A 27,867-nucleotide genomic window follows, 5' to 3' on the forward strand; every position below is an offset into this window, starting at 1 on the left:
CCTTTTCAAATGCCAATTGTAAGCCTCACAATATCTAAACTATCTGCACAGATATTATTGTTGTTTGGTTCCTATAACTGTTTTCCTAACCCATACTGCAATCTAACTTTACTCTTACTAATCTGAATTTAAACCAGAGTAAACAGGATCTAGTTGGACTTCTGTTGAACATCTGCAGACCACAACCAAAAACAGTCATTTAATTATTCTTATTTTTTTATTAGTGATTCAATATTGATTTATAAAATTACATGTTAAAAGGGTTAAAATTCCACACTGTTACCACCACCAGAGTTCTGAATCACAAATCCCTTTATTGCAAACCACTGCAGTTTTTCCAACATTGCAGACTTGGGCTCACTGTCATCTCTACAACTCTCTGTCTACGTTCGTATATAATTGCTCACTTTTTCTTCCAGGTTCAGTCCTCTCTTCCCCTCCAAACCACACACAACCCTATTAATACACCCAAATATCTCTCCCCCTTTCCTCCTCCATGATTCCACCCTGACTTCTCTGGACAGACAACTTCACCAATGTGTCCTAGGACCTCACCTCTCCAGAATGCTTCCCCACCAGAGAATGATAGTAACAGGTTGGGGGTATGGATAGAACTGCCCACGCCCATGTCCAGCAGAGAAGCAGTTACAGAAGCCAGACCTCCCACCTTCTGCACCTCCAAAAGGACTTTGATCCATACTCCCAGTTGGAGAGAAGTGATAGGAGGAGGAGGGTAAGAGGGCTCTGAACTCCAGCTCCATCAGGTCCCAGAGAGAGAGGAGGAAAGGGGGAGAGATATTTGGATGTATTAATAGGGTTGTGTGTGGCTTGGAGGGGAAGAGAGGACTGGACCTGGAAGAAAAAGTGGGCAATTGTGGCCCAGGAGGTGGCACACTGATAAAGTTTTGGACTCTCAAGCAGGAGGTCCTGAGTTCGATCCCCGGCAGCACATGTTCCAGAGTGATGTCTGATTCTTTCTCTCTCCCCCTATCTTTCTCAATAATAAATAAATAAAATATTTTAAAAAAAGAAAAAGGGGGCAGTTATGTACAAATGTAGACAGATAGTTGTAGAGATGACAGTGAGCCCATGTTCACAATCTTGGAAGAATTATGGTGGTTTGCAATGAAGGGACTTGGGATTCAGAAATCTGTGTCAGTGGGAACAGTATTGAATTTAACCCTGATGACATGTCATTTTGTAAATGAATATTGAATCACTAATAAAAAAGAAAAAGAAATAATTCTTCTTTGTGAAGTTATGTATTGTATAAAATAAATTTCCTCCTCAACATTGCTTTTTAAAAAATCAGGCAGCTAAAATAATCCATGAAATATGTTCCTGCCTAAGTGATTCCCATGAAAAGTAGTTGAGTGAGTCAAGCCAAAAGGCTGCAAGTCAACTGTTCAGTGTCTCTTATTCACTTCAAATTCTTTTTTTGTTATTACTATTGTTATTGCTGTCATTGTTGTTTGATAAGACAGAGAGAAATCGAGAGAGGAGGGGAATACAGAGGGGGGAGAGAAAGATAGACACCTGTGTTGTTTTCGACGGGTTATGTTGTTTTCGCCGGGCTGGCTTCACGGGCGGGTAACAGACGACCAGGGACTCATGGTTGACCTGTAGGCAGTATCTCTTTATTCATGCAGGACGCAGCACAATCTAAGCTGAGCTAAGCTAAACTAAAGGTACTGTACCCTAAAACTCACAATGCTGTCTTTATATATACTTGCCAAGTAGGGTGGAAACAGGATGTGACATAGAGAGGGTGGAGAGAAAAGTGACTGATGAAAATCAGAGTGTGACAAAGAGGGGGCAGAGCAGGCGAGAATCCTATCACTGAACCACCAATGCCCTGGAGGGAGGGTGGAACTTGTTAACAGTGGTTATGTAAATAGAATGCAGTGGTTATGTAAATAGAATAGTGTTAAGCAGGGGGGATTTAAACCAAATGAAACAGAAGGGGTCTCATGCATACCAACACACCTGCATTTTTTTTTTTTTCCTCCAGGGTTATTGCTGGGGCTTGGTGCCTGCACTAAGAATCCACTGCTCCCAGAGGCCATGTTTTCCATTTTGGTGCCCTTGTTGTTATCCTTGTTGTTGTCATTATTATTGTCGTTGTCATTGCTGTTGTTGTTGTTGGATAGGACAAAAAGAAATTGAGAGAGGAGGGGAAGATAGAGGGTTAGAGAAAGACAGACACCTGCAGACCTCTTTCACTGCTTGGGAAGTGGCCCCCACCCCCCACCCCACAGATGGGGAGCCAGGGACGTGGGACCCTTATGCTGGTCATTGCACTTTGCACCATGTGCACTTAAACTGCTGCGCTACCGCCTGACCCCTCGCTTCAACTTCTTAAGACCTGCTGTCTGAGATTCTGCAGAAGCAGCCTCTGACAGTAGTATTTAGGTGTAACGATTTTATCTGGGAGATAATCTCGTGAAATCACCACTCAGGAAGTGGCGGCATGAAGAAAAGGAAGGGAGCTTTGGGAAGGTATGCTCATGGGCATGTTTCTGCTAGGGGCACTCTGAAAACCCTGGGGGATCACGTGGTATAGGCTCAGAACTGGCATATTTGTGCCCCAAGTCTTGATCATTCGCTGGGAGTTTCTCCCTGGAGAAATATCCCCAGGAGGTCTCCACCTGCTTTGTATTTGGGTGGAACATTTTCCTGTGACTACAGAAAGTCCTGTCTGCATCAGGGAATTTGGAGAACATGAAATATACCCATTCTATACTATTTTACAAGTAAGTAACCTGGCATTTAGAAGGTGATATGATTTGGTTCATGCTGTGCAGCTAGTCTAGCGCTCAGGCCTGAATTCCGATCACTTCTCGCAATGTCTATGTCTCTTCTCTTCCTTGCACTGCCTCATCTGCGACATAGATGGGGTGAGTTGGATTACTCATTGCCAGTAAACTCTCCCAAGAAGGTACAATTAAGGGCAGATTCGATCAGCTGGCTTCAAGTTATCTTTTAAACATTATTTATCAATTTGCTCATTTATTTAGTAGTGACAGAGAGAAATTGGGAAAAAAGGGAGAGATAAAGAGGTAGAGAAGAGAGACACTTGCAGCATTGCTGGGGGCTGGAACCCTGGTCCTTGCATGTTTTTTTTTCATGCTTTCTTTTATTGGATAGGACAGAGAGGAATTGAGAGAGATACAGGAAATCAGTAGATGGATGGATAAATAGGATAGATGGATAGGAAGAAAGAGAGAGCGAGAGAGAGAGAGAGAGAGAGAGAGAGAGGGTGGGAGGGAAGAAGGAAGGGAGGAAGAAAGGAAGGAAAGAAGGAAGGAAAAAAAAGAAAGAAAAAATACACCTGCAGACTTCCCCACTTTTAAAGGACCCCCCCCCCCCCCCGTGCGCAGGTGTGTATGGTGATATGTGAGCTTAACTGAGTGTACACCACCCAGCCACTGGTCCTTATACATTTTACCATGTGCACTCAGTCAGGTGTACCACCACCCAAACTCACATCAGTCATCTTTCATGTTTTTCCTCTGGGAATTTAGGGCTTATGGTGCCACCCTTTGCTCCATTACCCTACCCAAGAGGAGATTGGCTGGTGAACAATCCATTGGGAGTAACAGCCTCTCTCATTGAGATATTAACACCAACAACAAATCCTTTAATCTTCAGGGTGCCTCTGATCTTTGTTTAGCAGGTCTTGAAATGCTTAAAACAAGGATCCTTTCTGACCCAAGGGTAGATCACAGTGCCAGTGAAGCTCACTGAACCCAACTAGGAGCTTGAGATCTGTCAGGTGATGTTTTTGCCTTTTGCCCTAAACCCATAACTAGGGCTGCCTCTGACTGTGAAAGTTCTCATGGCTCCAGTGCCAGTGATTTCTGCTTCACATCAAGAGTGCTGGGACAATTACAGCTTGGTTATATTGGTAATAACACCTGATATCCTGCCTTAGACTTTAGATTGACAGATGATTTTTTTTTCTTGGCTTTTAAAAGCATAAAATTGTCTTAGTCTCATTAAGCCTCTAACTCTCTCTTTCTGGAATTAACTTATTTGGATGCGATACTTTGGCCAAGACTGTGGATTCACATATAAGCAGAGCTGGCTCACTTCCTTAACAGACTCACAGTATCCTAAGGGAAATATACATGGATTCTGTGTAATAAAATACCTTGGATGTCCTAAGAGTTTTTCTTCTTCACTTCCTACCCATCACCCATGAAATAATAGAGGACCAGAAATGAAAGCCGCGAAGAGAGAAAGTCATACGCATCACGGCCGCCATTGACGCCTGCTCGCAGGAGGTCAGCAGTGGGCAAGATACCTGTATCTAGCCTTTCATTTATCTCAGGCATCTTCATGTAAGCCTCCCAGCTCACCTTCTGGGCTGATCCTATTCTTCTTCTCATTTTACAGATGAGGAAATAGACTTAAGAGATGTGAAACTAGATGCTTGAAGTCACACTTAGGGTAAGAGAGAGAGCTAAATTGGGGCCCCAGCTCTCTTAAATTCAAGCAAATGTCCTTCCCTGCTCTTGAAACAGGGTGACAATTAGCAGCTGGAGTTCTCACTTCACAGTCTTTTCACACACACACACACACACACACACACACACACACACACACACACACACACACACCTCCCCACAAGTCTCCCTGCATGTTTGATTGCTCCTGAATGATTGACTTAAGTGTCTACCAATTATTTTCACCCGTATGTCTTTTTTTAATATTTTATTTTTCAGATAAATAGTAGACACTTTAAGAACAAACAGTGCTGACCTGCAACATTTGATGGAAGAGAGTGAGAGAGGCAGCAAAGCACTGCTTCTCTGGCATGCAAGTCCTATGCTTTGACGCTGATTTCTCTCCACGTTCCGGCATGGATTTTTTTCTTTTTCTAAGTTTTTTCTTCTTTTCTTTTATATATTTAATTGAATAATTGATTGGATAGAGACAAAAAGAAATTGAAAAGGGAGAGAGAGAGAGACAGAGAGAGAAACAGAGACCTGCAGCACTGTTTTACCACTAGTGAAGCTCCTCCTCTGCAGATGGGGACCAAAGGCTTGAACCTGGGCCCTTGTACATTGCTACATAGGCACTCAACCAGCTGTGCCACTTCCCAATCCTATGAGTTTATTTTATTTAATTAATTAATTAATTTATTTAATAAAAAGGAGACTTATCTGCTTGGATTTCGACCTGTGTCTGTCTCCCTGTCTGGCCTCCAGAATAGTAAACCACATAAGAGACTGGATCTGAACACACACTTGATATATGTGATAACCATTTTGGAAGCTTTTGAGAGATCCTCGTAATTCTCTCTCTGGAACTGCTAGTCATTCTGCATGTGAGAATGGAGACACTTGCCTTCTCCCTGCACAAAGACTGGCTCTGCCTCCACTGCCAGGCTTGCTGTCTGATTCTTTCTCTCCCCAGTGCCTTATTACCTAGCATCCTCTGGCTTAGCGGCTTCTGAAATTCTCTCCACCCTGACTTACTGAGTCCACTTAGATGTGTTCGAGTTTCTCTCATGTGTGAGCCTCAGTGTGGATGAGGTTCCTGTCCTATCACTGAGATCAGCACAGGGTCTAGAACATGTTTTGCATTCAGGTGAAAGAATAGCAGTCGACCTTATTCTGTGAAAATACGGGCTTATGGAGGAAGGGAGAGAGGTGACCAATTCTCAAAAAAGGATTTTTAGCATAACATTTTAACCGAGAAATGAACATGCTGGGGCCAGGCGGTGGCACACCTGTTTAACACTCACATTACAGTGCATAAGGACCTGGGCTCAAGCACCTGGTCCCCACTTGCAGAGGGAAAGCTTCAAGAATGGTGAAGTAGGGCTGCAGCTGTCTCTCTGTCTCTCTCCCTCTCTATATCCCCATGCCCTCTCTCAGCTTCTATCTGTCTCTACCCAATAATATGCTGGGGCTCACGCAGAGTGACTCCAACCAGGAAGGTAAGCTTACCGGTTCTCCCTCTCTGGCTCTAAGGGGCCCAGAGATCAGAAAGGAGACACTGGGGAGTATTTTGGTATGAACACTTGATTTACTCAGGGGTGGCCTTGGGTATATATAGAGAAAGTTAAAGAACATTTTTTGAATATGTCAGAAATTACAGGTTTCTTAAAGGTCAGCTTGCCCCTATGGTAGGGGGCTGGTATGACAAGAATTGATGCAGATACATAAAGGTCAAGATGATTAGTCTCCTGATGCAGGTATTTAATTACCCAAAGGCATTTGAGAGGAGAATAGGGGTTAAATCAGTTAAGATGAGATAGACAGAAGATAAACAAGGTTTGATGTAAATTAAGGACATCAAAGGACACTGTTAGGAGTGTGTGATAAGATGTGTTCTCCTTTGTGATCAGAAGGTGAGGTGAACTTTGAGTAAATGAACCTTAAAGCAGGCATCCATGTGGCCTGCTGCTAGCAGGGAGAAACTGTGAGATTTCTGTGGGCTTGAGATTCTAACAAGGGTGAGCTGAGTCTAGGAGACTTTTCCCTCTTGGCTCATCTCTATGGAGAGAGGCTAACAAGAGGGGTGTTTTTCCAGACCTCCATCCAAGGATGGGAGACCTCTCCCCTAAGCTCTACCAAGCTTTCACATAGTCCCACAATAATAAACAAAGATTCATTAATAATAAATAAGTGAATGTATTCATGATATCTAAAATCCCTCTGGGCTTTCAGTTTTGATTTCTTGACTTCAATCACCAGCAAATAACAAAGGTGTTACAATTATGTACTGTATGAGCAGGTAGGTCTCTGTATGTACACACATGAAGATAGATGGTTTTTATTATGAAGAATTCATTTCAGAATCTGTTTTATTATGGAGAATATTTGATATAGAGCAAAAAAATTCGATAGAATCATTTAATGAAACTCCATGAAGTCATAGTTTGCTTTAGTAACAAAAACTCCTGGCCAGTTGCTATTAACAAACAGGGCCTATGCTTTGTCACACTGAAAGCCAAACACTGACAGAGAAGAACTTTCCACTGAGGAAGCTCTTATTTCAGGAGGCAAAAACCCCCCCCCCCACCTATCCTGAAGAACAATAGAGGGAAAAACACCTAAACTGTCATTTCCTGAGTGCAAGGTAGAAAGTTTGTTTAAAGAAAAGACAGGAGTGTATGTACATGAAGGGTCATGAGTTGGAGTCCAGGTGAGTCTCCAAAATGACATCTTCAAAATGATGACAGAGAATTTAGCTGTTTGTCAAAATGATGACAGAGAATTTAGCTATTTGTTGTGGAGTGGGCCCAGCTATCAGCATGATAGCTAGTTCTGTCCTATTTCTTGGTACAGATCAGACTCTCTTGATGCTGTATTTAATTATGCCCTGTTATATGTGCTTCTTGATGACTCACAAGAAGTCTAGTCAGTTAGGGAAAGGCCATGCAGTGTGGTTAGCCAGAGCTGAAAAACAATTTCTTATCAGGATTAGAAGGGAAGATGGAGTTTTCCTGACATGCTTCATTTTTCATTTTTAAAGATTTTACTTATTTATTAATGAGAAATGTAGGAGGAGAGAGAAAGAGCCAGACATCACTCTGGTACATGTGTTGTCAGGGATTGAACTCAGGATTTCATGCTTGAAAGTCAGATGCTTTGTCCACTGCACCACCTCCCGGACTAGTGCTTAATTTTCTTTTACCACAATGACCACTGCCTCCTTCTCATCCTCTATGATATTCTGTTACTTTGAAGAAGATTATAGACATGCGTCATTTTATCTGTTAGTCTACTAGGATGTACTTCTGAATATTACAGACTTTTATTTTTTCAACACAACCAAAATGGAATTATTGCACGTCTCCAAATTATTCTGTGACACCATCAACAAGTAGAGCTAATGCTCAAATTTCTATTGGTTTCATGAATATCCTTGTAGGTGTAGAAAGCCATCCTGTACCGCCTCTGGGTTCTTCTTGGAGACTAGACAAATAACCTAGCAACTTTAGCTCCCAAATTTCCCCACTTCCTCTATCGATTATAGATGAAAATATCAAGTCTACTCCAGCCCAATGGGGAAGATGCCCTTACAAAGGAAGACTTCCTCCCGAAACTATTTTCATTCAAAGGCATCGTCTACCCAAATGACATAGCCCAGTAAATGGAAGTAACTTTGTCTCAGGGACACCTTTTAGGGGTGGCAGGTGTTTTCTTTTTTCTCTCCTCCATTATGCTTTTGCAATATTCTTTCTTCCCTCCTTCCCTCCCTTCCTTCCTTCCTTCCTTCCTTCCTTCCTTCCTTCCTTCCTTCCTTCCTTCCTTCCTTCCTTCCTTCCTTTCCATCAAGATCCAGATAAAATAAATGGCAATTGTTTTCTTGGTCTTAAAAATGTATTTTGGTAGTCAGGCGGGAGCACAGGGGGTTAAGTGCAGGTGGCACAAAGTGCAAGGACCCACATAAGTATCCCAGTTTGAGCCCCCAGCTCCCCACCTGCAGGGGAGTCACTTCACAGGCCATGAAGCAGGTCTGCAGGTGTCTTTCTCTCGCCTTCTCTGTCTTCCCCTCCTCTCTCCATTTCTCTCTGTCCTATCCAATAGTGATGACAATAATAACAACAATAACTAAAACAACAAGGGCAACAAAAGGGAAAATAAATAAATATATTTAAAAAGATGTATTTTGGGAGTCAAGTGGTAGTTCAGTGGGCTAAGCGCAGGCGGCACAAAGTGCAAAGACTGGCATAAGGATCCAGGTTTGAACCCCAGCTCCCCACCTGCAGGGGAGTCGCTTCATAAATGGTGAAGCAGGTCTGCAGGTGTCTAACTTTCTCCTCCCCTTCTCTATCTTCCCCTCCTCTCTCTGTCCTATCCAACAATGGCAACATCAATAACAACAACAATAATAACTACAATAATGAAACATCAAGGGCAACAAAAGGGAATAAATAAATAAAATAAATGTTTAAAAATGTATTTTATTAATGTATACATTATCTTCAATTCTTTTATCTTTCCATTTTATTGTGTATTGTGTATTGATTGATAGAAATTATATTTTTTGTCTCATACAGCATTTCACATTCTGGAATTTACTAATTTAATGTTTTAACACTTCACTCTGTCTCTGTATGCATCACTATTTGGGTATAGACACTTGATCTGATTCTGGTTTGATGTCTTTGTAAGACTTCACAGGTAATGTGTTCTTCCATCAGGGGCCTTGTAATGTCTTGTGGTCTCTTTGAGATCTATGTACTCTTTGATGCCCAGTGCTTAGATCTATTAGCATATTAATTGTTTTAACTGTTGCAAATGACTGTTATCCTTGTTCTCTCAGTTCTTTTTCTCCTCCCCTCCTCCTCCTCCTTTCTTCTTTTATTTTAAGCTGGAGCCTGGGGGAAGGTTCTTTCATTTACAATCTGGTTACCAGTGATACAACCGGAAAGAAGCATGTAAATGCCATACTCTTTCTTTTTACTTATTTTTCAGATATAATTTGATTCCCAGGCTTCTTGTAGTGATGATCAAATAAGTGTTTCCTTTATGAATGATTTTGAATTTGTGAATTGGAACATATTTGACATTAGTAACATAGTAATTTGTCTTATGCTAACAGAAGCTTACTTAGTGGAGCCTGAGCATTTTTGATACAAGCCTAGCCACATTTAATAGTTGTCACAATGCTCTAAATTTATCTCTTACACTTCATGCCTAGATCTGGGATCAGTTGTTTCTTTTAAGACTTTAGTTTCTTTCAGTGGAAAATAGTGTCAGAGATCAAAAGTAGTGTGTCTGGTCAAAGTCAGTCTTAAACATATCTAAAATTGTAACCTTGGACAAAAGATCTGTAGATGAAAATATTTTTAACCTTAAGATTTAGAACTGGCATTAGAATGTTATTATACATCTCTCCTTCTCAACACACTTTTATTTTTCTACAAAGTTCAATGACAATCTACTCTTCTATGGATCAGATATCAGCCCATTTCTCTCCTTTCAGTATTGTGTGACTTCTAAAATACGATTGATTGATAAAAAAAAACTGAAAATGAGAGTGACTAGATAATTTCTTTCATGTCAGACAGGTAACAATGAAGCTAAGATTTACAACGAAGATACACTTCCTAAAAAATAATAATAACCACAACACACACAAAACTACTATTTGCATGCATATTTCCTGTTAAGTAGCATAAGAACAGAATTTGAAATCTAATGTAACTAATAAGATACACATTTGAAGAGAATCATAGGACTTAATTTGTGAATAAAGCAGAAGTCTAATATGACATGATATCATGGAGGAAATTGTCCCCAAGTCCTCTCATTGAAGCCTAAGCAACTACTTAGAAAGGGCTACAATTCAGTTACATATATGTTGGTCCATGTGGACCAGAACTTAGAATTTGACAGAAGCAGTTAAAAGGAACAGAAGAAGAAGAAGAAGAAGAAGAAGAAGAAGAAGAAGAAGAAGAAGAGAGGAGGAGGAGGAGGAGGAGGAGGAGGAGGAGGAGGAGGAGGAGGAGGAGGAGGAGGAGGAGGAGGAGGAGGGGGAGGAGGGGGAGGAGGGGGGGAGGGGGAGGAGGAGGAGGAGGGGAGGGGGAGGGGGAGGAGGGGGAGGAGGAGGAGGGGGAGGAGGAGGAGGGGAGGGGGAGGGGGGGAGGAGGGGGAGGGGGAGGAGGGGGAGGAAAGAAGAGCAACTTCTGAGTCGATGAGATTCCAGGTGGAATTCTGAATCCATTATCTTACTTGCCTGACTTCAGATAATTTGATAATTAACTCTAATTTCCCCATGTGAAGCAAATGGCTTTTGATAAGACTGAGCATTAGGCTTCCAACAGGGAATAAAATGTGATTTCTTGGAACGATGCAGTCAAAACCATTGCCAACAAATAAACCAATAGCTGGAAGCTGCCTGTAGGCCATCCAGCTCTTAGTTGGCCCAGCCAGTTCACTTTGTGCATGTACTGTGCAACTATTTCAACCATTTGGGGGATGGAGTAAAATAAAACTCTGAGTGGGAATCGGGCGGTAGCACAGTGGGTTAAGCGCAAGTGGTACAAAGTGCAAGGGCCAGCATAAGGATCCCAGTTCGAGCCCCTGGCTCCCCATCTGCAGGGAGTCACTCCACAGGTGGTGAAGCAGATCTGCAGCTAATATATATCTGAGTAATAGATTAGACAGACAGATGAATAGGTAAATTGTAATTGCAATAATGTATAAGTGATTGTTAAGGTTTGGTTGAGAAGAGCAAAGCATGATTTTAGAGGTTTACTATAATTTATCACTCTTGAGCCATGGTCATGGCATGTCCTATAAATTATATTTTCTTCATTTTTGTTTATGTACCAGAAAAAATAATGAACCTCTGCATAGATGCCTCACAAAATAATAATACCATAATTTTTTTCCTGGACATTCTTATTTATATTAGTTTCAAATTCAACTTTATTCTAATGACTATGTTTTATTTCTAAATAGTACATCTAGTAGATCTCATAGAGCATGTTTTATTTTATTAAGTTTTAAGATTTTAAATGTATTTTTCCCATGTTTATTTTTATTTAGAAAAATCACAAATTTTGATTTTTTTCAAAAATTGGTTTATAAGATGTTAAGGTTATATGGTATAATTCTACACTTTACCCACCACCAAAATTTCTGTGTCCTCACCAAAGAGAACCACCATAGTTCTCATAAAGCCTTACACTTTTCTTGCTTCTGTTTTCTCTTTCTTTATCTTTCTTTCCTTTCCTTTTTCTTTTTTTTGCAAGTACATGTGTATCAACCTCTAGATTTCACATGAGTTAAACCATCTTGTCATTATCTTTCTTTCCTTATTTTGCTAAGAATAGTCACCTCCAACTTCACTCATTTTGTCCCAAAGGACACACATCTTCTTTTTGATGGCAGGGTAGTATTCCATGGGATATATCCAGTCATCTGTCAGTGGGCATTTAAGCTGCTCCCATTCTTTGACTGTTGTGGATAATGAAGCCATGTACACAGGAGTACATATGTCCCTTTGAATTAGCATTTCAGTGTCCTTTGGAGAAATACTCAAGAGTGGTATTGCTGGACCATAAGGTAATTCCATTTTTTTTTTATTTAAGAACACTCCATAAAGTTTTTTAAAGGGGTTACACCAGTCTGTATTACCAGCAGTCCTTTTTCCTTCATAACCTGCCATTTTCTGTTTTGTTGATATAAACCATTCTAATAGATGTGAGCTTGACTCTCACTCTATATTTAATTTGCATTTCTCTAATGATAGGTGAAGTGGATAATTTTTCTTTTTTCATTTCATTTTTTTTATTGGAGGGTTAGTAGATTACAGTACAGTTGTAAACACATGGATACAATTTCTCAACTCTCATCCCACCAAGATAGACATCTACAAAACACTCATTTCCAAATTTGGTCCATCATGTGTACCAGGCTCTCAAAGCACCCCCACCCCACCCCAGCCCCATTTCTGTCCTTTTTCATCAGAGTTCATTGTTTTGTGCAGTGTACCACCATTCCAAGTTTTATTTTCTGTTTCTCCTTTCTGTTTTTGTTCCTTAATAATGCCCATGAGCATTTATCATCCCATATTCATCATTCTCTTCCTGGTTTGTCTCACTTAATATGATTCCTTCAAGCTCCATCTAAGAGGAGGTGAAGAAGGTGAATTCATCATTCTAAGTAGCCGATCTATATATTCAACTTTCCTAACCACTCATCTGTTGTTGGACACCTAGGTTGCTTCCAAGTTTGGGTTATTATAAATTGTGTTGTTGTGATCACAGATATACACAAATCACTTTGGATGAAGAATGTGTTTGTTTCCTTAGGATATATCCCCAAGAGAGCAACTGTCCCGGTCAGAGGGTAGGTCCATTTCTAGTCTTCTGAGAGTTCTCCAGACAGCTCTTCACAGGGCTTAGACCTACTTACATTCACATCAGCAGTGTAAAAGGGTTCTTTGAGCCCCACAAGCTATCATTTGTTGTTACTGCTCTTTCTGATGCATGTCGTTCTCTCTGGAGTGAAGTGGTATCTCATTATTGTCTTTATTTGAATTTCTCTGATAATTGGTGACTTTGAGCATTTTTTTTCATGTCTATTGCCCCTTTGAATCTCTTTGGTAAATACTCTGTCCAGATTCTCTCCCCGGTTTTGGTTTGGGTCATTGTTGTTATTGCTGAGTTTGGTGAGCTCTTTTTATGCTTTGCTTATTAACCCTTTTGGTTATTAACTATTTGTCCGATGTATGACATAAAAAGCTCTCCCATTCTTTAAGGAGTCTTTTTGGTGGTGCAGAAGCTTTTGTTGTGCAGAATATTTTCAATTTGCTATAGTCCCACTGGTTCATTTCATTTATCCACATAATTATTTTAGTAAGTGCAAAGAAAGCCTTTGATATTATTCAACACCCTTTCATGATAAAAAATATATACACTAAAAATGGGAATAGATGGAAATTCTTACCATTGCTATCAGGTAAGAAAAAGGAATTAAATAGATACAGATTGGAAGAGAAGACATTAAACTGTGACTATTTGAAGATGACAGTATATATAAACCCTTCTTGGTCCTGTTATAAAATATTTTTTAATGTACTGCGATGTACTTACTTACATTTTACCCAAAGTGTAGAATTTTGTTCAATACTGAATATTGAAACCTCCTCTATCTCTCCCTACCTACATCTCATCTGAGACTCTCCAGAGCTCAGCCAACTACAGTCCACTGACCAAATCTCACTCAATGCCAACTTTTATATAGTCCAATAACTAAGAATGGTTTTTCTTTTTTTTTTTTCTTTTTCCCTGAATGACTGAAAGAAATCAGAAGACTGGTACTTCATAATATACAAAGAAAAATACATGCAATTTAACTTTAGTGCTCATAAATAGTATTTCCTAGAACATGGCCAGGGCCATCCAGTGACCACTTTGATGCTGTGTAACAGATTTGAATAATTGTGCCAGAAATTTTGCATCATGCAAAGCCTCAGATATTTGCTATCTATCCTTCTACAGAAGAAGCTTAGATTTCTGTATCGATTTATTAAAACGTCTCAGTCTCATTCCCAGCATTGTGGGTTTCAGCTTTTTCATCAAGAAGAGCCTCAGACTTTATTTCCTGCCTCCATCATTCACACCCTCATCAAAGTCCATCACAATAGATGTTGTGTACTTCTCCCTTGCCTGTCTTTTAGCCCCAGGAGGTATTTCTTACTTTATTTGGTCCTCAGTTGTGTACTTAAAATGACTCTTACTCTAGTGCAACTAGTTGTAAGATAGGTTTAATGGGCAGGCTTTTAAGTTATCTGCCTGTCATACTGTCATCCCCATATGCGTTCGTATGACATTTTTTCCCCTCCTGGGACACTCTAGAATGGTTCTTAGGGATTCTGCTACAGGAAGATGTGGGGTGATCTGGTTTTAAACTGGGCTGTAAAGGGTGGGAACACTAATCGCTCCTGGCAAGTGACTTCATATGTGGTTTGGGCAGTTTTCTTGTTCCTACACTTCCGTTAGCTCATAATGAAAAGGAAAAAAAATGTTTATAAATGATTGGAAAGTTTTCATACTCTAAATTTTAAATTTGGAAGGAGTACCATTTGCTGTGGTCTGATAATGCATGGGGCATTGTGCCAAGCAAGCACTGTCGACTCTGTGCCAAAGAGCTTAATGCCTCCTCTCCAGTAGAAGATACACCTTACAAAGACCTCATTGGTGTGTCCTGGAACCTTATCTCTCCAGAGCCCTGTCCCACTAAGGAAAGACAGAAACAGGCTGGCAGCATGGACTCACCTGCTAATGTCTATGTCCAGTGGAGAAGTAATTACAGAAAACACACCTTCCACCTTCTGCATCCCATAAAGAATGTTGGTCCGGGAGTCGGGCAGTGGCGCAGTGGGTTAAGCGCACGTGGCGCAAAGCGCAGGGACCGGCGTAAAGATCCCAGTTCTAGCCCCCGGCTCCCCACCTGCAGGGGAGTCGCTTCACGGGCGGTGAAGCAGGTCTGCAGGTGTCTATCTTTCTCTCCCCTCTCTCTCTGTCTTCCCCTCCTCTCTCCATTTCTCTCTGTCCTATCCAACAACAAAGCAACGTCAACAATGGCAATAATAACCGCAACAAGGCTGCAACAACTAGGGGGAAAAATGGCCTCCAGGAGCGGTGGATTCATGGTGCAGGCACCAAGCCCAGCAATAACCCTGGAGGAAAAAAAGAAAAAAAAAAAGAATATTGGTCCATAATATCAGAGGGATAAAGAATAGGGAAGCCTCCAGTGGAGGAAATGGAATATGGAACTCTGGTGGTGGGAATTATGTGGAAGCATACCCCCCTTGTCCTACAATCTTGTTGATCATTATCAAATCACTAGAAAAAAAAAAAAGATACACTTTACTCAATAGAGAGAAGAGATAAGAAGCAATGGCAGCATTGGGAAATGCAACATAGACAAGATGTAGCAAGAAAGGAAGTCCTTTAAATGAACATCTTGGAAGAAATAAGGGTAATATATCTATGAGTGGAGACATCTCAGCTGAGAACCCAATACGGGTGTGTCCAAGTAGAAAGAATGGGACCATGCAGAAGAATAGTGTAGCAAAGCGTAAGGACAAAAGAAACGGTTTGCCTGGGGAATGATTTGAAACTGTACTTGAATGCCTTCATCAATGAAAACATCTTAAGTAAAATTCTGGGTTGGACATATTTATGATATCACAGACGCGTGCGCATGCATGTGTGTGTGTGTGTGTGTGTGTGTGTGTGTGTGTGTGTGTGCATCCCCCCCTCTTTTAAGATTCTGGAAGAACTTCATTGCCAGGTAGATAGCACAACAGTCACACAGGATCAGTTAGATCCGATCCTGAGCATGTATCCATTCTTCCTCAAGCAGGAAGAGCTAGCAGACATCAAGGAGACACACCACAAGGGAATCAGCTCCCACTCAACATTATTGCTACAAGCTAGAGAAGGATTCCAGTTTCAGGAGACATGTGGATGGGTGCTAGGATGGTGTGGTAGGACTTCAGGGGTATATGAAATAGCTTCCTGAAATAATCTGGCATGTGACCTCTCTGGGTAGGTGGAGGTGGTGTTGATAGGTGTGATGATGTCACTTGAAGACAGAAGGGCCTTTGCTACTCAGTCTAGCACTATTAGAGACCTGTTATAGATCGCCTCAGTATGCTGAAATTCACATTTAATTTCCACTTTCATTATGTTTTTTTTTGTTGTTGTTTATTTCTTAGGGCCCTTCTGGACCACCAGGAGACAAGGGGACCGCGGTACAGTATGATTTAAATAAAAGGACTAGGTTTGCATGGAGACAATGTTACTTGATCAATTAAGATGTTTTTAAATAGAAGAGGCAAGACACTAGTTTCTAAGAATCTGAAGCTTTTAACAGTGAATACTTTTCAAAATATGTGCATGAATCTGTGTTACTGTAGATTAGGAAGGGGATGGTGGGGAGATATCTAATTCAATGTCCCTGTGTCATAATTGGGTGAACAGATTGGGTGGGCCTCGGGGTATCTGCATCAAAAGAGGATAGACACACTATCACAAATTTAATCAAGTGGCCAGGAGAGCAGGTTTGGAAATGCGCCCAACCACACACAGCCACGAGCCAGTGCAAGGAGGGCCTGGTAACATCCGGGAATCAACATGGAGATGTTGTTGACTGCAGGTTTGTGATAGGCCAGCTCCTAGCAAACCTTTTGTTTCAGGTGCCACCATTACCACTGATGCTAAGCAGATCCACATCTTTCTTGTAAATTGTCCATTTCTTTATATTCACTCACTGGAGGAGGTGGCTGCTATGGTGACAATTTGCTTTATTCCATGACACGTTACATGTTAATTATGCCTATTTATGATTTCTTAACTGTGGAGAACAGAGACTTTTATACCCTTATTTATAGATGAGGAAACTGGGTGTCAGAGCAGTAGCTGACATGCCTGGGATTTCAGAACAAGAACTATAAAGTCAAAGACATGAGACTCCTAATGGATTTTCCAAAGGTTACAGAAGAGAGGAGGTTAGCCGACTTAGCATCTGTGGCACTACCTGTTAGGAAAAAGGGCTGATCCCTAGCTGTACACATATCTAAGGAATATTCTTCCAGGGAGAAAACATTTTTAAAAAATTCTTGGACCAATACCTGATATTGTTCTTTTTTGTGTATTTGTTTATTTATTCCCTTTTCTTGCCCTTACTGTTTTCTTGTTGTAGTTGTTGTTATTGATGTCATTGTTGTTGGATAGGACAGAGAGAAATGGAGAGAGGAGGGGAAGACAGAGAGGGGGAGAGAAAGAGAGACACCTGCAGACCTACTTCACTGCTTGTGAAGTGACCCCCCTGCAGATGGGGTGCCGGGGCCTCGAATCAGGATCCTTCCTCTGGTCCTTACGCTTTGTGCCTCGTGCGCTTAACCCGCTGTACTACTGTCCAACTCCTGATATTGTTCATTTTTAACAGGATAGGAATGACTTTCTTATTAATTTTTTTCCCCCAAGAGCTGAGGTCTGGCCTCGTATAAGCTAATTTACCCAGTGGGTCAACATCCCCGGGCACTGATCATCCAAAGGACACAGAGGGGGCTTAGCCAGGCTTTGCCTCAGGTCTGTGTCAGTGCAGAAACTGTCCCTTCTACTCAGGAAGGGGATATGGAGTGGGACCTGAGCCATAAGGATCATAGTGGGGGTTTTCCAGAGGATTCTGTGTATATGCTTAACACAACCACCTCCACAGGCATATTGAAATGAGTAACTTCTGAGCAGAATGCTCTTTGCATATACATGATATCAGTTTCCTCTTAGCAATGGGACATTCATGCAGTGAGAGTCAACTATTGCCAAAGGAAAAATTAAGGGGGGGGGAGGGTTGGGGTGCTTTGCTTTCAGTGTTTGTTTATGCAGTCTTTTGTCCACCAGGGATCCAGAGGCTTACCTGGATTTCCTGGCCCCCAAGGACCTGCTGGCCATGACGTAAGTAGAACTAAAGGGTCTGGGCTCAAAGTACTTAATCCTGTGGAAACCCCCCCCCACACACACACACACCATTTCTTAGTCTCTCATGACAAAGAGTCAGTTTTGAACTTCAGGTCAGAACTTTCCAGAAATCCCTAAACACAGCTATTCTCCAGTAATCTCTCATAACACTATGACTGATTTAAAAAAAAAAAAAACCAGTAAGATCTGATTTACATGAACTTGCCCCCCTCCAAAAAAAAAAAAATCCCAACAAAGCAAAAGCAAGCAAATTATTTCATTTTCTTTATTTACTTATTGGATAGAGACAACCAGAAATTAAGAGGGAAGGGGGTGAGAGGGAGACAGACAGAGAGACACCTGCAGTGCTACCTCACCACTCCTGAAGCCTCCCCCTCCCCCACAGGTGGGGAAAGAGGACTCGAACCTGGGTCCTTGCACACTGTAACATGTGTGCTCAACCAAGTGTGTGTCATCACCAGGCCCCACAAGCAAATTATTTGGACTTATAAAAACTATACTGGTTATCTTTGGGAGGTGGGGGGGTGGAGACAGGGACCTTTGGTGGTGCGTGTGGTATGGAACTATGCATAGTAATCTTACAAACAATTAATGACAAATAACAAAACAAATAAAATTATTCTATTGATTTTGGCCTATAATTTTATATTGTCTGATTTTTGTATCTTATACTCTTGTGTCATACTTTTTCTAAGTTCTTGGATAACTCATACAATGCCTTCTACTTCATTTTTGCATATAATTAGCCAATTATTTTTATTCAAATTGAACACCACCTTCTCAGTGGACTAGTTTAGTTCCAGACTTATCTCTGAAATAATCATCTCTTTATAGACTTACCAAATACTCCCTGAGAATGCGTCATTTTCCACTTTGTGTCATTGATGTTTATATCTTATCTCCATAATGTGATTTCCTTAGTTAGATTTGTTTATTTGTTGTATAGAGTTAGATAATTTGCTTAGTCAGATTTATTTATTTATTATTTATTATTTAATTTATTTCCAGAACACTGATGAGCTCTGGCTGTGTGGTGTGGGGGGGTTGAACCTGGGACTTCAGAGCCTGGGGCATGAAAGCCTCTGCATATCCATTATGCTCTCCAATAAGGAGATGTGTCTTATGCATCTGTTTATCCTGGATTCCTAGCAGTATGTAGTTGCATAGAACTTGCTCCATATATACTCATTGATCTGATGAATACATGACAATGAGTTCTTTTTTTTTTCAGGTCTTTTTAAAAAATTTTTATTTATAAAAAGGAAACATTGACTAAACCATAAGATAAGAGGGGTAAAACTCCACATAATTCCCACAATCAGAACTCTGTATCCCATCTCTTCCGTTGATAGCTTTCCTATTCTTTGTCCCTCTGGGAGTATGGACCCAAGGTCATTGTGGGATGCAGAAGGTGGAAAGTTTGGCTTCTGTAATTGCTTCCCAGCTGAACATGAGTATTGACAGGTCAATCCATACTCCCAGCCTGTCTCTCTCTTTCTCTAGTCTAGCACCAACAGCCAAGAGTGCTTAATTACTGAGGCTTGAAGTTTCCTATATTTATAGATTTATTTATTCTAAGACAAAAAAATTACTCTCCCCTCTCTTTCCTTGAGTTCTGTTTTAGAGGAAAAAAATGTGACCCTCTAATTCCTGTCTCCAAATTTTCAAAAAATTTTTTTCAAATTTTCTAATTCATCTTCTGCACACTCAGTAGTATTTTTTTTTTTTACAGTCAGTGCAATATAAAATTGGTTCTCTTCAACTCTGGATTTTCTACTAGTATTTAGAAAAAGAACAGTGACAGTTAAGATAGGTGTTAGTGTGTGTTGTATGTGTGTGTGTGCGTCTGCATGTATGAACACATGAACACTCTAAACCTGAACCTAAGTTGTTTTGGGATAGCTTATTTTTTAATGGTTAATCATTTATTTGTTTGTGATTAATAGCAGGTTGCCAGATTATAAGATTAAAGTGTATAGCTCCACTCCACACCCACCACCAAAGCCTTGTCTACCTACCCTTCAGTCTCCCAGAGATAACCACCAGAGTTCTCATAAGTCTTAGAAACAGTTTGCTTGCTTCCTTTTTTTTCCCCAAGTCCATGTGCATCAGATCTTACATGAGTGAATGCATCAGTAGCTGTCTTTCATGTCTTTAACAATTTCACTAAACATAATTATTTGCATTTCTACCCATTTTGGACACAACACCATCTTCTTTGATTGCAGAGTAGGGTTCCCTGGAATATATCTCCCATAACTTCTTTAGCCAGTCATCTGATGATGGACATTTAGGCTGTTTCAACTCTTTGGCTATTGTGAATAGTGCAGCTATGAACATAAGGGTGCATATGTGCCTTTGAATTAGTTTTTTGAGTGTCCTTGGGATAAATGCCCAAGAGTGGTATCACTGGGTCCTAAGGTAATCCCCTTTTTATTTGTTTAAGGACTCTCCATGCAGATAAGTGCCATAACATAATTTGAAGCATTTGCATCCCATGCATATTTTCTGAGACTCTTTGCATATTCAGCTGAGTGTGGGATTCATGAATTTTAATTCATGTTTTATTTATTTTTATCATGCCAGTCTTCACAATTGTGTGATTTTTTTTTTTCCCCTTACTAACTATATACTTGGCAGATACAGAGTTTGGGGGAGGAGGTGGATAAAGTGAATCAAAATTATGAGCTTAGCACATATAATGTTTTGCTTCTTTCTTTTCTTAGGGCGTACCAGGAAATCCAGGAGAAAGAGGACCTCCTGGAAAGCCAGTATGTCATCTAACTATCCCGGGTGAATATTGACTGTCGGGACCCCAGTCTGAAAAAAGTGCAATGTGATGGCTCAGGGACTTTTTACAGAATTGTGGGCTAGGAAAGCTAATCTATGATCCTGTGATGCCCAGATAGAAGCTAAAGCAGGAAGCCAATACTGCCATTGTCTCTATTTTCAGATCATGTGAGAGTTAACACAGTTGGGAAAGGACAACCTTATGAGACTTATAATTACTGGTTCAGAGCATGTGCTGGGACTCTTATTCCAAGGCAGAAGAAGCAAAGTCTTTTCTCTTTCTAGTTCCTGGTCATAACTTTCATTGGTTCAACTCAACTACAGGAGAATAGTCAAATTCTACCATACATTCTCAAGAGTATATCCTCCTAGGACATAGAACAGGACAGAGAAAGATGAAAGTTGACCATGTCCATCAGATCATGGACAAGAACATAAATTACAAATTACTATGTGATGCAATCCTTTCAAGCCTCATTTTTTGTTCAGTACTTTTTTAAATATCTTTTTAAATATTTATTTATTCCCTTTTATTGTTTTATTGTTGTTGTTATTGATTTTGTTGTTGTTGGATAGGACAGAGAGAAATGGAGGGAGGAGAAGACAAAGAGGGGGAGAGAAAGACAGACACCTGCAGACCTGCTTCACTGCCTGTGAAGCGACTCCCCTGCAGGTGGGGAGCCGGGGGCTTGAACCAGGATCCTTATGCTGGTCCTTGTGCTTTGGGCCACGTGCGCTTAACCTGTTGCACTATACCACCAGACTCCCTGTTCAGTACTTTTTATACCTCCTAGTTGTCCAATCTTTGTAGTGAAATAAAGTCTTTTTCCACTTTCACAGTGAGAAAAATGAAAACCAAATCAAATAAACAAACAAAAAACCCGATTTCAGGTGGACATTTCTAAGTGTGGTATTCCTTGGGTGTGGCCACACTCTAGCTCATCTTGAAGGTTTCACTCAAGTTGAAATCATTCACTTCCTGGAGAACCCTCTGACTGTTACCAAGCACTACCATAGAAGCTCAGAAGAAAAACCAAGTAGTAAAGCCATTCATCCATTCCCAAGATGTAAATGTGAAAATACCCAGATCTAGGTGCTTGGAGAGACAGCTCTGTCAGCTAGAGTAAAGACATTGCCTAATGTTGAAGAGATCGTTGCCATCAACTTTAATAAATCACAAACATTTCATCTGAATCTGTAAATCTGGTTCTAAAGGCCAGTTAACTGACCTGAGCAGCCACTTAACTTTGAGATGGATATGAAAGGCCACCGTGGCTTTTTTCAAGGCTATCTTGTTAAATTTTATAGATAAAAACCCAAGATAGGACTGGGAAGACAGCATAATGGTTATGCAAAAATCTTTCATGCCTACAGCTCCAAGTTCCCAAATTCAATCTCCAGTGTCACCATAAGCAAGAGCTGAGCAGTGCTCTGGTATTTCTATATATTTCTCTAGATATCTATCTTAGTAAAATAAATTATTAAAAAAAAGACCCAAGGTACAAAGACCCCTAAGTACTCAGACAACTATTCCTGCTGAAAGTAGGTTGCTTGTTACAGTGGATTTCTGGATGGGATTCTGGTGTCCGGACTTTTTTTTTTTTTTTAACTGAGGATCTTCTCATAGGATGAGGAAAAGTCTTGTTGGAGATTAGGGAGAACATCTTTGCATCTTATATACGATCAGTTAAATAAATGGTGTAGAGTATACTTCATGGGCAAGGTCATGATAACATGGAAGAGTAAGTTTTAATCAGGGGCTAAACAAGTCTAAGTAACGTCTGCCAAATGTAGACGAGGCAAAGAGAATGAAGCCCCAGAGGCCCTATGACAATATGGGTAACAGTTGGTAAGCAGGAGAGAGAGAGGGCAAGAAGAAAGGTAAAGGGGTTGATTTTGATAACCTGTAAATTCACTGATCATTCTCCTTCTAAATGGCCTCAATTATAGCCCTGTAGTTGTCAGGATCTTGATAATCTCAGATAAGTTACTTTCAGGGGTCTCCAAAACTCTCCTTAAGTACAATGCTATGATGAACGGCTCAGAGAACTCAGTAAGACTGTGTTACTCTCATTATTTTAGTTCATAGTGGTGGAAAGACACACATCGCATACCAGAAGGGGCTACACAGTGGCGTACCAGATCCTGTATACCTTACCATGCTCAAGGACCCTGGCTCGAGTCCTCAGTCTCCACTTGCACAGGGAGAAGCCTCACTAGTGGTGAAGCAGTACTGCAGGTGTCTCTCATTCTCCTCTCTTTCTCCTTCTTTCAATTTATCTCTTCCATATAAAATGATTAATTGTGTGGTTCGGGAGGTGGTGCAATGGCTAAACCACTAGACTCTCAAGCATGAGGTCCTGAGTTCAGTCCCCGGCAGCACACGTATCAGAGTGATGTCTGGCTCCTTTTCTCTCTCCTATCTTTCTCATTAATAAAAAATTAAAATCTTTAAAATGATTAATTGATTAATTAACTAATTAATCAGTCAGTACAAGAAAATGAATATTAGGCATAGTCTCAGAGAGATGAGGCTCAGAACTTCCAGTTTCCAGAAGCTGGGTGGTATTACAGCCGGTTAAGTGCAGGTGGCACGAAGCGCAAGGACCAGTATAAAGATCTTGGTTCAAGCCCCAGGCTCCCCACCTGCAGGGGGGTCGCTTCACAGGTGGTGAAGCAGGTCTGCAGGTGTCTGCCTTTTTCTAACCCTCTGTCTTCCCCTCCTCTCTCCATTTCTGTTTGTCCTATCCAACAACAACAATAATAACTACAACAAGGGCAACAAAAGGGAATAAATAAATATTTATAAAATTACTTTAAAAAAAAAAGAACTCTCAGTTTCCTTCTCCCAGGGAATTTTGCTGACAGAACTTAAATCTCTCAATAAGTTTGTAGAACTTAATATGTGTGAGATGCCAGTGAGTATTCAGAGAAAGGACAGGCTGCAGTGTGCTTCCTAATGAAGGGAGGTCACCTGAGCATTGGTTTCTGTGAACAAGGGTATTTATTGATCTAAGATCATCTCAAGTACTTAGTTTCTAGTTCTTCCATTGGGCAGGCTGACACTGCGTGGTCCAAGGACCCCAAGATAAATCATGTTATTAGCTTAAGCTCTCCAACATGGACAAGACTCTTGGTAAATAAAGACACTTTCAAAGGACTAGACTAGACTTACCAAGGGTTAAGAGGTTATCTTTGGTGATCTTGAAATGAAAAGATATGTTTGGGGAATGTACAGGACTTGGATACCCCAAGCTGCTGAGTCCATCATTTCCCTCACAGTCACCATGCATCAGTGGGTGCAGGAAAGGACCCACTACCTGGCGACTGCAGTGCTGCATCAAATTCTTTCTACACACAGAACCCACCTGTTTGGGGCTTTTCCTAGAAGCAGTAGGGATTCTTGTGGAAAGGACTGACAGACTTCTCTCAAGGGAAAACTACCAGAAGTGAATAAACAGGACAGGGTCCAGACCACAGTTAGCTCTGGAATGAGGATGGCGCCATAGCTCTGTGCTGATCTTGAGTCAAAGGGACTCAAAACCAAGGAGTCATTGGCTGGGTAGCCTGTTGTTGGCTAGTGCTGCCAGCAGTCGGAAAATTGGTTCTTTGGGAGTTACAGGGGATCCAGGTATGCTTCAGGCTGTGCTGTCTATACCTGCAGTACTTCCAGTTCTGTCAGACCTAATAATGATCCACTGTGTGTGACTGGTTTCTCAGGCTGGCACCACAATCTGTTACATATCTTCTTCTTACTAAAAGGGTCAGGACGAGAAACTGATTTATATCCAAGGCACACTATACCTAGACTGAAGCTCACTCCTTTGTAATGAATTCATAGCCATCTTGTCGAGTATATCTTACTTTCATTTTGTTTTAAAAATTTTTATTTATAAAAAGGAAACACTAACAAAAATCATAGAATAAGAAGGGTACAACTCCACACAATTCCCACCACCAGAACTCAATATCCTATCTCCTTCTTTGATAGCTTTCCAGTTCTTTATCCCTCTGGGAGTGTGGACCCAAGGTCATTGTGGGATGCAGAAGGTAGAAGGTCTGGCCTCTGTAATCGCTTCCCTGCTGAACATGGGTGTTGGCAGGTCAACCCATACTCCCAACCTGTCTCTCTCTTTCCCTAGTGAGACAGGGCTCTGGGGAAGCAGGGCACTCCAGGACACATTGGTGGGGTCGTCTGCCCAGGGAAGTCTGGTTGTTGGCATCATGGTAGCATCTGGAACCTGGTGGCTGAAAGAAGAGTTAACATCTAAAGCCGAACACATTGTTGACTAATTATGAACCTAAAGGCTGGAATAGTGCAGATGGAAATTGGAGGGTATCCATTTTTTAGATACTTAGCAGGCCTATTTTAGTTATATTCCAAAGGGCCCATGACTATATTAGTTTTGTTTGTTTGTTTGTTTGTTTTTTATCCTGAGTCTGATTTCTGATATAAAGGTGGACCCAAGTTATTGTCTGGGGAGATGATGTCATGGCTGGAAAAAGGACCAGAAAGCTGGATCAGGGAAGAGAATAGCTCCCAAATATGGGAGAGGTGTATAAATATTGTTGACTGTAAGCCTCATTGATTTGATGTGATCTGGGTCCCATTTTCAGCTTAGGAGCCTATGTGACCTCTGCATCCCTGTATATCTGAGCTCAAATTCTGTGATCATGAGAAGGAATGTTCCAAGCTGATCTAATTCCAGTAACTCCACTCCTAGGGATATATACGCCAAGGACTTTATAACACCTCACCAAAAAGATATGTGTACAAGTATATTCATAGCAGCACAATTCGTAATAGCTTACTTAGATTTTACAGAGTGTTTAATTAACAGTAATAAGCTATCCCAGATATCACAAATCCAGAAGCATGAAAGCACCCCCAATTTGAACAATATGAAAGGCTCCTGTTTTGAAGGTCCTAGGGAAAATTCAGGTTTCAAGATAAAGTTGTTTCCTCCCTTTAAAGTTTTAGTAAATGAATGTTGCAAAGGCTGACCCTTCTTTGCAGAGGGCCACACTCAAAGAGGAAAGAACTCAATTTTGTCTCTAGCAACTGCTATCTAAATAGTTTATTTCTGCAAGACTAGGCATTTCTTCTGCATCTCCAAAATTGAATTATTCCAATCCCAGTCTTTCTCCAAGTGCTTTACATATGCTGTGAACTCGAGCCTTGAACCTAGTAATATTAATATTACTATACATATACCTAACTTAGTTAGGTATATTAATAACAAAAACTCAGAATTAACTGGGAGATTTCAGGCCACCATAATTATGATCAAAGTCCTCCTAGATTCTAGAGGAAAATTAACCACCTTCTTAGGGTGTTTCTTGTTCACTGCAAAATTTAGAGGTTTTCCGTGGTTCCATTCTAGTCTTCCATTCATACTTGGGTAGTTTACCCTTGTTGTTTTTCTTTTAATTTGCATTTCCTTTCTTAGCCTCCTGACCCTTGTAAGCCCAAAGTAAACCCAGCCTCAGTCAATCTTGCTAAAGTCTAACTGCAGTCAGAACATGCCACACTTCATCTCATAGTGGGTTTTGGATGTGAATTCAATGGCCTGAAGAAGACTCCTGAGAACCTTCAGATGAGGTTGAAATGCTCTCTCACCAGGGTGACCTGAAAATGATTTCAATTTATACTACATTGTGATGAATAGCTAGAGTTTTTACCTACCTGGAAATCTGTGAGCGTGCCCACTTACTTCTCATAATACCTTTATGGCCCCAGTGGATATTTTTGATGGAAATGGGGAGAACACACTACCAGAAAAAGAGAGGAGGCCATAAGAGGAGACTGGGGACCAAAAGGAAAGAATGCTGATAAGAGTCAGCTAGGATTGGCAGTCTGTGAAATCAGTTTGGCTTTTGGTGACTTCAGATCTGGGACACTGCCTAGGATATTTGAAGTATGTGCATTGCATAAATATGTGACAAATGATAAATTTACACTGTTCAACTCTTGCATTGTCTAGAGAAGCATGGAATATTCTGTATCTATGCACATATGCATATTTTTTTTAATTTTTATTTTGACAGGGAACCTCTCCACTACTATCCCCAGGGGACATAAGTCTCTTGATTAAGGTAAAACCATGAGATAAATGTGCATTATCTTGATAATGGTGATAAGGGTTGGATACTTTAATATTTTATTTGGATAGTTATCTAATAATTGCTGATAATTGTTGTTTTCATTAGTGATTTAATAATGGTTTATGAAATTGTAAAGTGTTTAATTATAAAGTGTTTAATAATGGTTTATAAAATTTTAAAGCATTTAATTCCAAACGAAAACACATCATCCAAATTCTGTGCTCCTGCCCCTTCCTTAGTTGTCAAACAATCTTAGAGACAATGTAGCTACTTTTTAAAAAAATTTTCTTTATTGGGAGATTAATGTTTTACATTCGTCAGTAAATATAATAGTCTGTACATGCATAACATTTCTCAGTTTTCCACATAACAATACAGCCCTCACTAAGTCCTCCGTCATCCTTTTTGGACCTGTATTCTCCCCCCCACCCACCCCTGAGTCATTTACTTTGGTGCAATACATCAATTCCAGTTCAGGTTCTACTTGCTCTTCTGATCTTGTTTTTCAACTTCTGTCTGAGGTTGAGATCATCCCCTATTCATCCTTCTGTTTCTGACTTATTTCACTTAACATGATTTCTTCAAGCTCCATCCAAGGTAGCCACTTTTATTGATTTATTTATTTGTTTGTTTTTGCAGATTTATGTATTTCAATTCTGTATACTACACAAATAAGTAAAACTGCAGTGGTTGTCTCTGACCTTCTTACTTCACTAAGCATATTCACCTTCAGTTTCTTGACAGAATTATAACAACATTTTTTTGAGAGCTTACCACATGCAGGAAATGGGATATCATTCCTTTAATAGAACAGCCACTGACCAAATGTGTCGACTGGAGGGCTGCAAGATGGTACAAATGCCGCCTTGCCATGTGTGTGACCCAAGCCTGAGCCTGGCCCCCTTGCACTAAAGGAAGCATTGCAACTATGGTGTCTTTCAATGTCTACCTCTGACTTTCAGTCTAAAAAAAGAAACATGTATGTTTTCTTTGAAAGGTGATGTCTC

General features: G+C 40.6%; 1 protein-coding gene across 1 annotated transcript in view; it reads left to right on the forward strand.

Moving 5' to 3' along the window:
* Positions 1-27,867, forward strand: part of COL22A1 (collagen type XXII alpha 1 chain) — a 270,579-nt gene that overhangs the window by 170,356 nt on the left and 72,356 nt on the right. Inside the window, exons 38-41 of the mRNA XM_060202364.1 lie at positions 16,201-16,236; positions 17,888-17,941; positions 20,692-20,736; positions 26,804-26,851. Of these exons, the coding sequence (XP_060058347.1) occupies positions 16,201-16,236; positions 17,888-17,941; positions 20,692-20,736; positions 26,804-26,851 (183 nt within the window). The remainder of the gene's footprint in view (positions 1-16,200; positions 16,237-17,887; positions 17,942-20,691; positions 20,737-26,803; positions 26,852-27,867) is intronic.

Source organism: Erinaceus europaeus, chromosome 1 (genome assembly GCF_950295315.1).
Source record: "Erinaceus europaeus chromosome 1, mEriEur2.1, whole genome shotgun sequence".
NCBI classification, from domain to species: Eukaryota; Metazoa; Chordata; class Mammalia; order Eulipotyphla; family Erinaceidae; genus Erinaceus; species Erinaceus europaeus.